This window comes from Lepisosteus oculatus, chromosome 24 (genome assembly GCF_040954835.1).
Source record: "Lepisosteus oculatus isolate fLepOcu1 chromosome 24, fLepOcu1.hap2, whole genome shotgun sequence".
Lineage (NCBI taxonomy): Eukaryota > Metazoa > Chordata > Actinopteri > Semionotiformes > Lepisosteidae > Lepisosteus > Lepisosteus oculatus.
Window position 1 is genome coordinate 846,963 of NC_090719.1, and position 16,667 is coordinate 863,629.

General features: G+C 46.2%; 1 protein-coding gene across 3 annotated transcripts in view; it reads right to left on the reverse strand.

Moving 5' to 3' along the window:
* Positions 1–16,667, reverse strand: part of LOC102694443 (multivesicular body subunit 12B) — a 57,319-nt gene that overhangs the window by 38,860 nt on the left and 1,792 nt on the right. For all 3 annotated transcript variants that reach the window (XM_069183140.1, XM_069183139.1, XM_015366816.2), the window contains exons 2-5: positions 10,528–10,650; positions 5,035–5,142; positions 1,530–1,626; positions 495–624 (exon numbers count right to left, since the gene is read on the reverse strand). In XM_069183140.1, coding sequence (XP_069039241.1) covers positions 495–624; positions 1,530–1,626; positions 5,035–5,142; positions 10,528–10,638 — 446 coding nt within the window. In that variant the 5' untranslated portion in view covers positions 10,639–10,650. The remainder of the gene's footprint in view (positions 1–494; positions 625–1,529; positions 1,627–5,034; positions 5,143–10,527; positions 10,651–16,667) is intronic.

A 16,667-nucleotide genomic window follows, 5' to 3' on the forward strand; every position in this document is an offset into this window, starting at 1 on the left:
TATAGCAGAAGACGCATGTTTTAGTTTATTAACTCTATAAAGCACATAAAAAAAACAGAATCTAACCGAGATCACCAAGGGTTCTGTCATTGGCCATAATGTGGCTGTCGCAGGTGCCCCAGGCTGCACAGGGAACCAGCTCTCCCAGCCAACCTGCGTGGCTGTCGGCAGGTTTCTGCTCTGGAGCCTGGAGACGAGCAGGCTGCCCGCTGCCCAGTCAGTCCTAATCAAAGCCTGACTGAAGCAGGAGGGTACAACAAGGAGTACGCTGGAACCTATTCAGAGTCACCGCACCAGGGCTCGGCATCCAAAGAGAAAACCTAAAACCTCCACGTGATTATCTCCACCTGGACACCACGGAACACAGCAGTTCAGCTGCATGCCTTGATTACCGGGCACGGTGACTCGTGAGTTTTCTTGCATTCCCTTGGCGAGCAGAACATGTGGTCAGCTCGACCCTCAACTACCACACATTAAGCAGGCAAACTACTCACCCTATAAATGTATACTGCGGGGGAGCCTGTTTAGATTTCCCAAGAATTCGGATGTCACAGATAGCGGCTTCGGTCGAGTCCCGAGGAATAAACTTTATACACAGCCTCCTTTTCCGGAAAGCCTGCTCCTCTGTGGACAAAACGAGCAATGAGTCAGCGGCCCATCTCTTGACTCTGATCCACCTTCCAGGTGAAAGCCCGGATTCCTCTGTGAGCGTCTCTGGAGCTCTGATCACCCAGCCAGCTCTTGCAAGCGGACTGGCCTTGCTCGTCTGAACAAAAACTATGTGAACACAATAGCGGTTGTAAACACAAACACACTGCAGCTTCAAAGAAGTAACCCAAATGCACAAGCATAGCTATTTATTTCCTATCAGCCACAAGGTTGCATTGATTTTATCTCTTGTACAACTATACAGGTTTTGCATTATTAGTAACAAATCATATTTAATATATTACAGAAATTAATATTAATTGGCTCTTCCCATTCCCCAGCCCTTGGAGACAGGTATAAATATAAACTCCGTATATATATACACACACACACACCATATCTTTCATTACATACTGAGACTGATACAACCAGCATTACTTTCTATCTTGGTAATGAAAACTCAAAGGATTTAAGCACTGAGCTGTAGAGGCAGAGACAGGATACAGTAAAAGAGAGAACTCGGAAAGCGCTGATCCAGTTGGGAACGCGTGAATCATTAATATTAGATAACCGCTATCTACTCATACTCATCCAAAATAAATACATAAATAAATAAATCCAACATAACGAAAGGCATCACTCATGCTCAGATAAACAATGACTCATGATTCCCTCCTTGCTCCCTCCAGGGAAAAATATGTTTATTTTATCCCAAAAGATTCTCATAAATTAGCCGAATTCGTGCTATAAAATATTCAGCATCTCAAGCAAAGCTGTCTTCAGGGAATAAGCACCATTTTGTCTGAGGTAGTCAAAACAGAACAAAATGAAATAAATAAAAAGGCTCGTGATGTTACATTTCTAGGAAAACGCTTGCTTACGTGTATCCACCATCTCCTGAATAGGAATGAAGCCCACTGGCAGGGTGTCTTTTATATCAATCAGCTTCATGTCGACCAGCACATTACCTAAATGGCTCTTAAAAAAGGAAAAAAATAGCATGTCAGCAAGAACCCAGGGCTTTCTGCAATGGTTTAGGGACTCCCCTCAAAAACTCAAGAACGCTGAAAATGTCTTCTATGGGTTCGCCATCTTTCAGAAGGTAGAAAACGCGTCTTGTACAATCTTGGTGAAAATCTTTGATAGACACGGAGCCACTTGGGGCACCGACTGGGGTTAACTGCCTTACATCTGACAAAGCAGGGGGCAGTCAGGCTAGATCTTCTATAGAGTCTGCAGACAAACACGGGCCCTTCAGTTACCGGGAAGACGTTCAGGGACACTCACAAGCGATAAGAAGATACGGTGGTGGTCTATTGTGGTTGTGGTATAAGCGTACGATGCAGGGCATGGTTCTGGATTTTAGACGGACACGTCGGCGATAGCCCTCTTGTCCCAGCTCGTTCAGACTGGCAGAAATCCCACACGGAGCAGGAGGAAAAGCACCGCCAGGCTGCCGGATGGTCCGGAAGAGCCTTCCGTACGGCACCTCCTGGGCCCCCGGCATCGCCCAACGACTCAGGCTTTGTTCTCGTCTCAAACAGTCTGCCTACCTGCTTTTTATTCATTAGGGTTTCGTTTCTGCAATAATAAATTGCAATAATCCGCAGCATTCTGCAAGGAAGCGAAACAACTTAGCCATGACATGACGAGTTCGGAGCTCTGGATTCCGCTGTGTGTGTTATGTGGCAGTCATTACCATTAAAACCATTTTTTATTCATAGTTTTTATTCAGACTTAAGGCGGAATACGGATGAATGTTATTACTATGCATGAAACCATTTTTTTAAGCAACACAAGAAGAAAGATTTCTCCCATCAGGACCTGACAAAGGGCCATCTACCTCCAACCTAGAGTATGATAAATCACAAACTGTTTTCTTCCTACCACATAATTCAGTGGCTAATTTTGCAGAATCTGTTTTTGTCATAGATAATTACAGCAGGAGCAATATTGACTGGCAGACAAAATAGCTTTTGTTGATGGTACTGTCATGTTTTATTTGTATCAAAGTCCTTAAACTGGTATGGACGCTCATTTTAAAATGATACAGAGACACAAGAGAAATGGCAATTGTGTGATACATACTAAAACTCTGCAGCTCAGATCGACCTCTCTCGGCACGCCGCACTTAAGTGTTTTCAAGGATGAGAAGATTTAGCAGCACATCAAGCTCTCAACACTCATTATTCAATGACTCCACACCTCCACCACATTCCCTATAAATACAAGAACTTCAATTTTGTAACAATTCGAAACCCAGATATCATTTTGACGAAACCGCTTAAAAAAATTTCAATCCATTTTGCCACTAACATTGCTGACTCTCAAGCGCAGGTAGGTATTGTTTCCTTTCCTCTACAAAACAACCAACGACCAGATTCAATGAAAACTCCCCCCACAACAACAGGGCAGGTATAGGCCAGCAGGAAGCTGTCAGGAGGTGCTGCATTTGGAATTTGGGATTGGAGATTTGCAGTAAGCGCCAGAGTTTTAATTCAGGCCTAATAAGGGAGAACAGAAAAAAATGCAAAAGCATAATTTTGCATTTTTCCAATGAACCAGGTTGGCATAAAGCCATCAGATCTTCTGAAAGACTTGAGTACTGAACACTCAGAGAGGAGGACAGTCGCCACAGGATTGTGTCTTCGATGCACAAGCTCTGCCAAGCACAGACCCTCCCCATTGTGTTGGCCAGGTGTCATGTCTATCCCAACAATCCAACTTCAGTTAGGAGGAATCTGATTCCCTATAACAGCAACAGGGCTGTGACGTGCCACAATCCAGGAAAGAGGGTCACAGTTTAAGGAGGATTTGCAGCGACTGAATTTATCCTAACTGGAGGAGGATTCCAAGGGGAAAAGAAGTGAGAACTACGGATTATGCTGCAATGTGGAACATGGAAAGCCAGCTTCATAAGTAAAGGACACTGGGCTTTTCCGAGATGGGACAGGTGACAGGGCCATGTGCAGCACTGTGCCAGAGCCCGTCACACACGAGGCACTGGGGAGAAAAAACTTTTAAGGTGGAGCTCAACTTGCAACACATCGTATTATATTATTCGGAGAGTTGTTCTACAGTTCAGAGAGGAGAGGGTTTAACAATTCTACATCAGAAAAAAGGCTGAGTTGCAATGTTAAGCTCTAGGCTAAAGGACATTCCGATGATCCTCTGGTATTTTAATTTGCTTGTATCGTCTTAGTCATCGTGCACTAAATCTGACCTTGGTTTTTCCTAAAAGGCGCCGAACGAAGTTATGGCCCCACAGCCCCCGCAGAGAAAAGGCATGTTGAAGGGTTAAAATGTGCCAAGATTTCCACCAGCTTGCAGCTTTTCCAGCTTTACAATGAGGGATGTATGCTAATGACTGAAGAGCCCCAGTGTGAAAGCAGGTCCAGATGTCCCCTGTAACGCTGACACCGTGTGATAAAATGAATTTAAAGTTCTAACATGTCTGTCATGCTCATTAGCCCAAGGGGCTCATTTTCGCCCTCTGCACAGCACTTCCCTGGAACGATCAGCAAACCGAGATGTAATCTTAAAATAACATCATGCTTCCTGCCATCCGGAGCCCCACCCCCACTGGAAGAGCGAGGGAGCAGAGGAAAACGAAGACCCCGGAGAGGAGGGGTCGACTCTTAATCGATAATTACAGCTTGGACGGAGTCGAAGTTCGGAACAAGCGATTTCCCCATATGATGAGGATGTCTTGTACATTACTGCAGACCAAAGAGTGAAAAGGGAATCAGGGCTGTTCCATCTCCTGCCAATCATACAGACCTCTGAGCTGCTGTTCAGGAACTGTTGGGGTTTCATGTTTTGGCATGCACCACACACACGGCCCCAGAAGCACTCCGATTACTGCCCACGCACAAGACTCCCAGCACAACGAGAACAAAAGACACTCTGTCCCGCACGTCGGGTTACACGTTTGAAGTGTCGTTTCTGATAACGCGGGACTTTAATGTTCAAAGTTCTCTTTTTTTGCCCCCCCACCCCACCCCCGAGTCGGACAGAATCTTTGAAGAAACGCTGGGAGGGGTCCGAACAGTCTACTGGGCGCAGGTTTAGAATGGAAAAGACCAAAAGAAGAAACAGTTTGTTGATTTTGTTTTCCCCTATGAATAACCACAATGGCAACCCACTGGGGAAAACTATACGTGTGTGAGCCGGACAATGGCTCTGGTTTACCCATGCCCAGGAAGACCAGCGTGGCAGCCGCAGAACCCGGTGCACTCAACCCATCTCATGGTTTCCAAACCGGACTGCCAGGCTTCAGAGCGCCCTGCTGCCCGGGCCTGTGGACACACCCAGGCCCTGCGACCGCCCCACGAGAGGCCGAGCCCTGCGCTCAAAGCTTCCAAGCAGACGCGCGGTGGTACTTACGTTTTCTTTGGAGAACGCTCTCGTGAAACAGAGATACCGTGTGACCTTGGATTTGAATAAGCCGTCCTTCCACAGGTCGGCATCTAAGCCATCTGTTGTTTGTGAAATCTGTGAAAAACAAGGAGGAAAGTGCATGTGTGAGGTGGGATAAAAGTTAATGTATGTGCAGTGTGTGTGTGTGCGCTTTCTTCCTTGCATATTTTACTTAATTAACGCTTGCCTGGGCTCTCACAGCATCTCATTAGTTCCCTGCACCAGGTACGAGAGAGCTCCAACTCCAAAAAGGGAGCTAAAAATATCGTCTCGGGAGACTACGGTGATTAAAGACAGCCTGACAAAGATCTGGTCTAACGAGGAGAGTGAAACTTTTTTTTTCTTTTTTTTTTGCGAATGCTCCATGAAAGGGTGATGGGACTCGCCGAGGTGGGAGGGGGTGGGGGGGAGCATCCTGGTTGAATAAAAAAAAAAACGGCAGCAAACAAAGCTGTTCATTAGCGTGTTCGTTAAGGTTTTGCACTCTGTTTGATGTATTCCTACCCCAATGGCACGTGAAATTTTACATGCATTAAGGAAAAAAAAATACTGACGTTGCTATTCTCCTGCATCAGCCATAGGTGTTAAAATGGCAGGCATCCTGAAAAACATGTACAAACATATCCGAGTTCTGATGCGGGGGGCGGAAGGGTGATACTGTGATCAGCACGAAGGGTTTTTCATCAAATGTTAAATGAGACATTCCAAGTGAAAAGCAAATTATTTCCTTTATCTGAAAAACAGTTTCTCCAACTGCTGGCTTAATTCTTATGGAAAGAACCTAGCATAAAAAAGAGCTTAGACGTGGCTCTTTTGACAACAATAAGGAAAAAGACCAAACCTTCTACACTTAAAAATAATACTGACGAACTATGGTTTGGCCTGGCACAACAGCTGTGAGCATGACAAGATCTGCTGGGCGCAGGGCCTGCTGCAGTGCTTCCATGACCACTTATTCAGTGCTGTCAAGCAAACAGCCAGAGCCCACATTCTAGACAGACACTATACAGCAGCAGGTTGACAAAATTAGGCAGTAGATCAGGTTTTTCTGGCAGTTCAGCAGTCTGCCCAGAGCCACACACTGCTCTGACGCTGGACTGCTAATCCAGAGCCACACACCGGTCTCTGCGCCGGCGCTGGACAGCTAATCCAGAGCCACAACCCATACTGGTCATAGAGAGAGAGGGGATGCGAGGACAGTGCACCAGTACTCAAGCAAGCAGTACCCACTCTCATTCACAGATGCACAACTGCGCCCACAGCTCTTTACAAGACACGGCTTCGTGAGAGCAGTCGCACAAACTTCACAGCCGGCCGAGACTCTTCAGCTCGCACACTGAAGCTCTGCTTTGGTGTTAAAAAGTTCAGCAGCCTTTTAGAGAAAAACACAGAGTATTTTCAGTATTGAAGGCAGCAGCTTCTAGAAGAACACATTTTAGCTGACAAAAAAGGATGTAGAGCGGAAACAAATGTTGATTAAATTATCATCAAAACGCTGTCATGGGAAACAAGAGATCTATTTTAATTATTCGCTCCCGAACCTTTGGGAGGAAAGAGAAGCTGCATGCTGCAAGACTCCTGCCCGGAACAGTCCGGCTGACAATAATGATGAATGGCCTGAAAAAACCCTTCATGATTAGGTGAGGTGAACAAGTTTAGGAAAATCATGCAAACCGGGGAGAGCAGACACCTCCAATCCTCAGAACAGTCCCTGGAGGAGCCATCCATCAACCCCCCTGCTTTCTTACAAGACAAACAGTCCTGGGCACTTTTTCCAGGTCAGTAGACACCACAACCTGTCAAAGCAAACAAAGGGATTGTTCTCCGAGAAGCAAAGTCAAGCCGGGGATTAATAAGGGCAGCGCGCGCGCACTCCGGACGGGAGCAATACCCCAGCGCTCCTGCTGCCGGACAGGCGGGCCGGCTGGGCGATGTGCCATGAATGAAACATGGGGGCCGCGGGCAGCCTGCGTGGCACAATCAACTCCTGTTTGCACCATTCCCGGGGAAGGAATAATCCCAGTATATCATTCTGGTTTAGGATGCTTAATTTAGGCATTAATTTCTTCTTAACACAGTTCATTGAAGGCTTAAAAGAAAAAGAAACAGCTGAAAGGAAATCAACGATCTAATGGGAAGGAGGGGATTAGTGTGAAAGCTCTCTCCCAGTGGTGCCAGCAGACAGACACTCCATTGCTGCCCCCCGATCGCAGCTGTGGAGCAACAGGCCTTGAGGAAGAAGCCATTCGGACAACGGGGTTAATCCAGAAGTGACCTGGGCGACGAGCACCACACTCTGCAGACCGGGGAGCCCTGCCTCCCGCACGAGGAAAAGGGGAGCCCTGCCGCCCCCCCGATGAGAAAGTCTTATCGAAGGTCTGTAAACAGCACCGCCAAGCAGGAACGGTGGAATGGGGAAAAGTTACAAGCAGGAAGTTCCACGCGGCACCAGATTAAAAACGAAGTGCCATTTCTCCTCCTGGTGTAAGTGTGACTGATGCACTCTGTCTCGGCATGCTTGTAAGTGTTTGATGTTGGGCAAGAACAGTAGCTTAAGAACAGCAGAGAATCCCAGCGGAGCTGTTTGATGTGCTGGGCTCTTTGTGTAGGAGCAGCTTCCTGCATTAAGAACCGCTACTGCAAGAAAAGGAAGGCAAAGGAGTTAATCGCTCTCATCTTCATGCCGGATTAAAGGGGGATCTATGAACATCATAATCAAACTGTGGCTGCCGACAAACTCCACAGCAACGGAGCACAACTTTGAATGATCCGGACGGGATAATTAATCACGGGTGGACAGAAGGAGTCCCCTTTAAGCCACGAGAAGTCTGACCTCTACACCTCTGAAGAGCAGGAAAGAAAAAAACAAACAGCGAAAGGATCAAAGTGCTGCAATAAACTGGAGCGGCAGGAAATGAAAAAGCGCCCCACTCCGAGAGGAGCTGGGCTTGTCACAGACTTGTGACCCAATCCAATCCAGACGGGCCCACCCACACAAGCCGTCCCCGAGATCCAAACCCGTATTCAAATAAAAGAGACAGTTTAACAACCCGGAAATGAAAAAAGAAACACGCACATAAAAACAATCTTTGGCTAAACACAGAATAAAAAGCAATTAAATTGTTGTTTTTTTTCCCCTTAACTCTCTCAAAGGACGCAGATCTGTTTTTCATCAAAAGGGTTTCTCAGAGCCAGTGTTTTGCTACATCTGTTTGTTTTCTGAATGCCCCCAAATGTTTTTCAAACAGCTTGGTCTTCTTCAGAACGCCAGCCCTGACACAATTCCGTTTTAGAAACCGCCGTCTGACACCAACTACGCCAGTCCCTTCTGTGTGATTAACACGTTCCCAATGTAGCCAAGTCCTTCAATTAGAGAGCATTTTTCTTGCAATTGGTAATCTTATTAGACACAGCACGCACGATGTCAGGATTTGTCTCCTACTCTGTAGAATTTCATTTATTTCTGTACTCTAATTCCTGCACTCTCATTTACTCCGAACGCACCCTCAAGCACGAGAGCAAGACGAAGATGAACTCGTAAGAATTTTTAAAACATTTTAAGCCAGTGACACAATAACAGAAGATAAGAGCAGGGGAGCTCAATGGCCAGGCCAGCTGCGAAGGAGCACAGGGATGTTCATCTCATGCTGAAGAGTAAAAGTGGGCTGTGGGGACTGCATATCAATATCAAATCCGAAGGGCAGTCTTGCTGTAGATATTGTTTTTGGCCTGGGCAGAAACATGATCATCTGTGGCTAATATAATTAAAAATGCTACATCTATAAATTAGTTCTGATGCTGTTTCACTTCTTAAGGACTAAAACAAATCGAAAACCCACGTTTATCTGGTGTTATTGACTTTTCGACATTACTCGAAGTCCACTACAGAAAGCACACGGGTGCACTTACACTGCCCCATGTAAATCGGTGGTACACAAGTTTTTTCCAAGGACAACCCTCCCAACAAAGTGCATCAGGCTATTTTCCACCAGGGATTCAGACACTTAACCTCTCAAAGGACTGACCGGCTCTCCCAAAACCAGGGTGCATTATGGGGAATTCCACGCACTGAAGTTGCAGTTTCCAACACGTTAGGCCTTGCAAACGTCCTGATGTACAGGACCCACACCCTGTCTCGGAGGTGGCCAGCCCTATCCAGCTGCCTGCAGCGCCGCCCCGGCTCTCAGGGCTGCGTTCTGATCCCCTGCGGTTCGAACCCGCACCGTCGGCGACCACTTCAGGCATCGCTTGCGATATCCATCAAGGATCGAACCTGCAAAGGGATTCTTTCCAAGACAGTCGCCAAGACCCATGACTCGGGCGGCGTTGTCTCGGCCTGGAACGGCGGGAGACAGCCTTGGGAGGCCGCGACGCGCGCGGCGGAGGCTGCCGGCGTGCGCGGGAGATCCGGGGAGCGCGTCTCCGAGTCGCGCTGGAGGACACTGGGACTCGGGAGCATGGCCGCGATGGCGACACAGCCCCCTCCACCGTTCTCCCAGCACTGACAGGTCCGCCCTACCTCCTTCGCACTTGTCCCGCAGCCGAAATCCGGCAGGCAGGGACCCCAGGTGTGCGGAAAGAAAGAGGCCAGAGAGAGCGGGGGGGACGGAGACATGGATAGAGAGGGAGAAAGAGCTAAGAGCCCATCCCACGCCGTGTGCTATTTTCTGTTTGTTTTGCACCTTGTTAAACCCACAGCCAACTCCGAGCATCACAGCCTCCTGTTCCCAGGGGCCGTCGGAGCAGCTGCCCTACTTTTCCCCGCAGTTAATTGCAGGAACTTGTTGACGCCCCGTGCAACAGGGCGCTTCTTGTTCCTGACGGGGAAACTAAATTGTTAAGAAGCAGCTGGAGCCCAAGCGCCAAGCATCATGGGTAATCGCCACACAGTTTGGTAAGTAATTAGCCCCGGGTGAAGCTGGCAGTCTATCACAATCAATCAGAGGGCTCCGCAAATCCTCCTTAATGGGAATTAAAAAACAAATCTTTAACTCAGAAGCAGGACGTATTGACTGACAGAAAACAAACCTCCGTGCAGTAATTCTGTTCATCGCTGCACTCGTGTTGTCTGATATCCAAGACATCAGTTTCTAAAGCGTTTTGTTTTTTTTTTGACATGGAAGAACTGGGAAGTCCGGCATGCGAGAAGATTTTCACTTCCTACTATTTAAAACATCTGCAGCTAAAAGAAGAACAAGAAGAGCTGCCTGATTATTTGTATGAGTTTCACTTCTAAAACGCAGGGTGCCTATCCCATCCACAAAAGGGTTTTTTGGGGGGATTTGGCACAATCCGTTACTTGGCGAGCAAGCCTTCTGATCTTTTTAACGTACCTGTTTTGTCGACAAACCTGGTCAGAATTTCAGGCCCCCCCGTGAGATTTTCTCCGTCCCCGGCCCCAGATACAGATCTTCTCATTTCGCACTGAGCAAGAGAAACAAGAGAAGGAGCAGGACTCACGACGTCATAGCCCGTGGGAGCGCGGTTCCGGGACGCCACCACTCCCACGCCGGTGATCGGGTCCAGGGGCAGCTCGGGCAGGGCGTCGGACAGGTCTCGCACCTCGGGCATCTCGGAGGGGCTCTGGAACACAGGGGGGACGCTCAGCGCCAGGCGGCCACAGCGCTGGGAATGGGCTCCAAGGGCACCACTGCCAATCTGCGCTGGACCTCCAGATATACAGGGCACCAACCAGGCACTTCTCATGGGAATAGGAAAGGTTAGTACAGCTGGAAAATAACTGCGCAGCGAGAAGAAAGCAAACCGCGAAAAGCTGAGAAGAAAGAAATGATACAGATACTGGGATCCAACCAGCTATGCAGGAAAAAAATGGCAAAACGCTTCCATTTTAATTGGCAAGAGACAGAAAGGGATCTAAATTGTGTTACATTACTTTAAGAGAAAAATCAAACTGCCCTAGTTTCCCCCCCCCCTCCCTTTTTTTAATCCTTAGAATTTCAAAAGAGAATTTTTTTTCCCTCCTTATAATTATACTCTTGCTATCCCAGATCCCACTGGCTTTAAAACGTGCCATTGAAAGTCGAACAAAAACCTCATTTTTAATTGTTTTTAATATGTTGGAATTAATTATTTCTTATTGTTAAAGTTTTACAAAGGAGGCTTTGATGGCTCTTGAATAGCTCCAATTTAAGATAATATCTCGCGAACAGCGAGCACCACAATCCCTTCTCCACAAAGAGAGCAGCAGCTGGAGAACAAAATCTTCAGAAACTGGCTGCAGTCCACAGCCAAACCGATGCACTCTCTCCAAAAACAAAATCCACGCACACCGATTCCAAGAAAACTGCCCGGGCAATTAAAATATCCTCATCTGCCACCGAGCCGCGGCCCCACGGACAAGTCAGATCCCGAGTCTGGCCCAGATTTCTGGGGCACCAGCTCTGCTTGGGGGAATCCCAGGAAAGCGCGAGGGGGTGTTTTTCCATGATGCACCTGCTGCTGTGTTTTTGCAGTCGCGAGGGGAATGCACCCCACGCCCCAGGAGCCGGGCCTAGCCGGGAAACCAGATCCGATGCCTTCCTCTCATCCGCCAGCCTTTGGAAAGGCTACATCTGGGCCGCCAGGAATGGAAGAAGATGCTGTCAAAATCAAGTATGGACGTGCAGTGCATTGTTGCGCTGGGGACTGCCAGCAAGAAATTACACCGCGTCTCGGATGTGGCCAGCCCAATCCATCTGCCTACAATACCTCACCAATTCTTAGGGCTTCATTCCCATCATTTGTGCAAACACATTGGGTTGCTAGATCTATCCAAAGCAGTACCTTGACTGCACACTGCACTAAAAGAGGGCTGATCTATGAAACCTGCTGAACTGCATCTCGCCACCAGACCGGGGCTCTCCACTCATGACTGCGCAGACGGACACCCACTGTAGCGGCTGACCTTCTAGAAATGTATTCAAATTCTCCACAATCCGTTTTTTCCACCTGAACCAGTTCGAAAGCAGGTATAAACAATACAATGCCCCCCCCCCCGACTCAAGAAGCACATTGCAGCGAGAACATTCCCACCAGAATCACAGAACTGGGCTGGAGAATGAAGTTTTAGGAGTGCAGCTCAAAATGACTAACACCCAAACCCAGCCCAGCGCCTCGTGCTCTCGGTTTTAAATGCACTTCCAGTTCCCTTGGGCCCATGTGCTCTGGCTGTGTTTCAATGTTGGCCCAGACGAGGTCCGTCGGCTTGCCCGCGCTGTTGTAAACCTGTCAATGTGGGACCTTCCTTCCCCCAGGAACGTCCCTGATCGCTCTTGTCCGCACCAGCTCCAGAGCTGCCACTGCCTCTCTGTGACGTGGTGACCAGAACTGCGCCCGGTATCCTACACGAAGCAACGTCCAATTCTAACACAACATCCCTCGATCTAAATTCTACTTTTAACTGCGCATTATCACATTCTCTTTGCTTTTTACCTGCTTTCCCACAGCGACATATTAGACGTAAATAATGCATCAACATAAACACCTACCGTTTTTTTCCTGCGTCTTCTTCACGCCTTTCATCTTCTATTTATAGTTTTAGTACCTGCATGTACCACTCTGCACTTACAGAGTGTGCAGTAAATGTTATCTGCAAGTTTAAATATATATTGTTAAATTTCCTCTGCTGCTTCAACAGTGATTGCTAATTCTCCTTCTTAGGTAGCATTTTTTAGATCGGTTGACTAACTATACAAGACTCTACATCGCTGATATAAGCGAGGAAGAGTAGGAACCCTGATACAGATCCCTGTGGTATTCTACTTATAACTAACTCAGCCTCCTGGAGCATTCAAACCTCATCTCTACCGCTCAACCAGTTTACAATCCAAATACAAAACACCACTCTGAATGTCTACCACCTGCAACCTGAGAAACCCAATATACAGTATTATATCATACACTCAGAGCAGCAGCATGGAGTACTGATGAGGGCTCTGGACTTGGCTGGATCTTAGAGTAGGAAGACTGGAGCTGTAACCCTGTGTGGAGCACAGATGTGGTATCCCGTAGCGTCATACTCGTATCGCCATTACCATCACTTGACATGTTGTGGAAGACTTTTTTAGAATTTCGTGGTTCAGTTTTGTCACTCTCTTTCATGGATGGACGCTACATTAGTAATTTTCTGGTCAGTGGGTATTACCCACGCCTTGGCCCACAGCTGGGAGAGCTTTGCTAACGATCTGTGAAAAAACATCTTGTTTCCTTCAGTACGATGGGCATTTGTTAAGCAACGCTGGGCGAGAACAGCTAACCTGTTCGTGCTGCTTAGGGCGAGACAGGTTTTGGTTTTTGCTTCACTCAGAAAAATCGAACAAAAACAGAAAAAAAAGCAAATAACTGACAAAACACGATGGGCTATTTATAACCCAGGAAGAGAGTCGAATGGTCCTGTTTTCTGGCAGCTGCTGTGTCCTGTGCATCGGTTCAGAAAAGTCCAAACTTACTTTTGCTACACAGTCAAGAACGTATATGTGATCACGAGAGGAATATGAGTAGGTATCACTAGAGCTGTATCTGTGTGTGATTCCATGCGTGCTTTTGATCACACCAAAACAAAACGATACTTTGTGTTGAAGCCGGTGATTTTGAGTGATCGGACGTTTTGGGGCAAGTGCACTTTAAGGAAATTTCAGTGTGTAAAACATGTCAGAATTTGGTTGCGTACCACCTGAGGGAGTCACTGCACGATGTCTGGGACCCACAGAGCTCACCAAACTCTTCGTGCAATCATCTGAGGTGCTCTCCTACAGCCACTCCGAATTCTTGCCTATATTTGAGGGGTTGTGATTTCAGTCCAATAATCCTTTTCCGGACAGATAACCATCATGTGAACAAGTTACTATATCCACTGTGAGACACTCCGGTTTTGTATGTGCGGGTTTCCTGTAAACTGACATGTTGGTCTTAAAATTAAACTGCAGTACATAATAGCAACTGCATTACTTAAGTTTCCTTAGTTTAAAAAAAGATTTTAAAACTACTGACTGTTTTAGCTCTTGTAGGCTCTTGTGCTGGTGCTGTGATTGATATGTCAAAGGTTACAGATGTAGTGTTGACGTCAGTGATAATCACAATAATAAAATGTGCACTGTAAAACACAGACTGTAAAAGCAGACTGGTAACCCATGGGAAAGGATGGAATTCTTGGAGTCTGGACCCTTATAGGAAGATAACATGCCCAGCAGTAAGAAAATCCAAACCACTTAGGCACAACAACTGTTCATCAGTTCATCTACATACTTTATATGATACGATAACACTTTGTCTGATTTCTCAGAAATTTGCTTTGCATCTAAGCAGCTATGTTTTAGACACACTTTCAACAAAATGTATTTACAGTACAAGTGAACACTACATAAAAGACATCAGCCCCTACAATCACTAGGCGCCACTCCTACAGGAATCCACAGAGCTCACCACAAGCTGTGAGTGTACTGGCCCACAGTCAGCCCGAGCCCCTGTAATCACACTTTATCCCTTCATTGTACACAGATGTATATACTGTACACACTGTCATACTTAACACAAACACACTGTATCCTGCCACCATTTTAAATTACCCATCTTTAAAAAAACTAAATTGTAGGGCAACACTTCACGGCTAATAAAGCACATTATTAGGTGAATAAGTGTTTAATTCAGCCCCCCTGTATCAAAGCAGATTGACAGTCGGCTGCTTGACAATACAACTAAAAAAAGTATTTCACCCCTAAAAATGGAAAGCACCCTATTGCAGCAAGTCCACTTCCAAAACACAGGTCCAATTCATTGCTTCTATCTCGGAAGAGGAACTTCTCTTTGAATCCATATAACATTAAGAAACCTGAAGCTGAACATCTAAAAGGACCTTAAAAAGCAGGCCTACAGGCTTCAGTTGAATGTGCTCTAACTGCAGAGACGCAAAGGCACACAGGCCTACATGTGCACCCTTTCAAGAAAAGGATGCAGCACAAGGTTCTCTTCATTTAATAGCAATAGCATATTCAAGTCTATCCAAACAAGCCACCGACAGCTACAGTTTTCAAACAGCAGTACTTCAAAAGACATGGGGCCCTGCATAAACAAATGACAGGCAAGCCCAGTACAAATGTGTGGCAATCCTATATTTGCTGAGAAATCCACTAAATGGAACCTATTTTTTTCCATGCCTGTCTGAAGTACATCTAGTTTAATGTATGCAGTCCTGGTAAGAAAATTAGTGACTTCGCAGAGCTTTCCTCTGTGTATTATTAAATTAGGTTTAAAGTATTTTTGCAGAGTAAATGACACAGTTATTGCATTCAATCTCAATGTTTACTGAATTTATTGTAATTAGATTTATTGAATTTAGAGGATTTACTGTGGCAGGAATTCTCTGTTTAGAAAAGTTAGCTGGAAGAGTTATTAAAGAAACCAAGGACTACAAATTAGCTTACAGGAAGAGAGTGTTTTTTTCATTTATTCTCCTCCTAATCAATCTGACTTTACCCGAATGCGATATGCAGTTCTGTTGCAAACCGGCTTTCATTGAAAAATGCATGTTCAGATGTGCAATCCGAGGACTCAGTGCCGATGATAAACTCGCCTTACAAACTTTACTCTGAACACTCAGTCATTTAAAATGATTTACCAGATAAAAATACTGAATACCTACACAGAATATGGACTACACAGTCAGTAACACCAAGACACAAGTCCTCCAGTTTGGAAACTTCCAGTCCTTGCAAGGACGTCTGACAATGCATGCATGTCCACCTCAAATACATACAAAGACCTGATAAATCCACAGTCTTGATGTGCAATGTGCTAACAATGCTAACGTTAACAGTTTCGCAATGACACAGTATTGTACCGAGGAACTTCTAAGGAACTCTAAAAACCTGACTTGCCTTGTCGCATTTTTTCATAAATGTCAAGCGAATCCACGAACTGGAAGATAACCTGTCCAGCAGTAAGAAAATCCCAACAAATAAGGCACAACGACTGTTTATCAGTTCATCTACTTACTTTATAGGATATGATAACATAAGAAAGACAGGACACAAACGACAGAGAGGAGGCTCCTTATTCAGCTGATCTCGCTCGTACGACTGGTAGTAGTGAACGGATTCTCCAATAATGTGGTTGGGCATCTTATTCCAGATGTCCACAGCCACTGATTTCAAGACGTGTCTTCTGTTCCCAGTCTTAAACATGCACAGCCATTCAGCCTACGGTCCGGTTACTGAACAAAGAATACCTTTCATCACACAGCAGATTTTTGTAAATGGGCTGCCTGGGTTCACTACTGACTCCAGCGGGAATTTAGAACTGAAAGCAGGAAAGCAGTTCCTTACACAAAGAATGGTGGGTGACTGGAACCTGCTAACCCACTGGATTGAAGCCGACTCTCCAGTATCCTTCCTGAAGCAACTGGACTAAATTTGGGTATTGACAAGCCAATGAACAACACAACAAGCAGGCCAAGGACCAGATGAGCACATCTGCTACACAGTGCCACATCCCTGTGGCAAGAGTGTCTCTCCTACACAGTTCAACAAGAGGTGGTGCCAATCCTGGTCATCATTAAAAGCCCAGAGCAATTTGTCCTTTAATTTACATGAAAATCAACCCTGAAT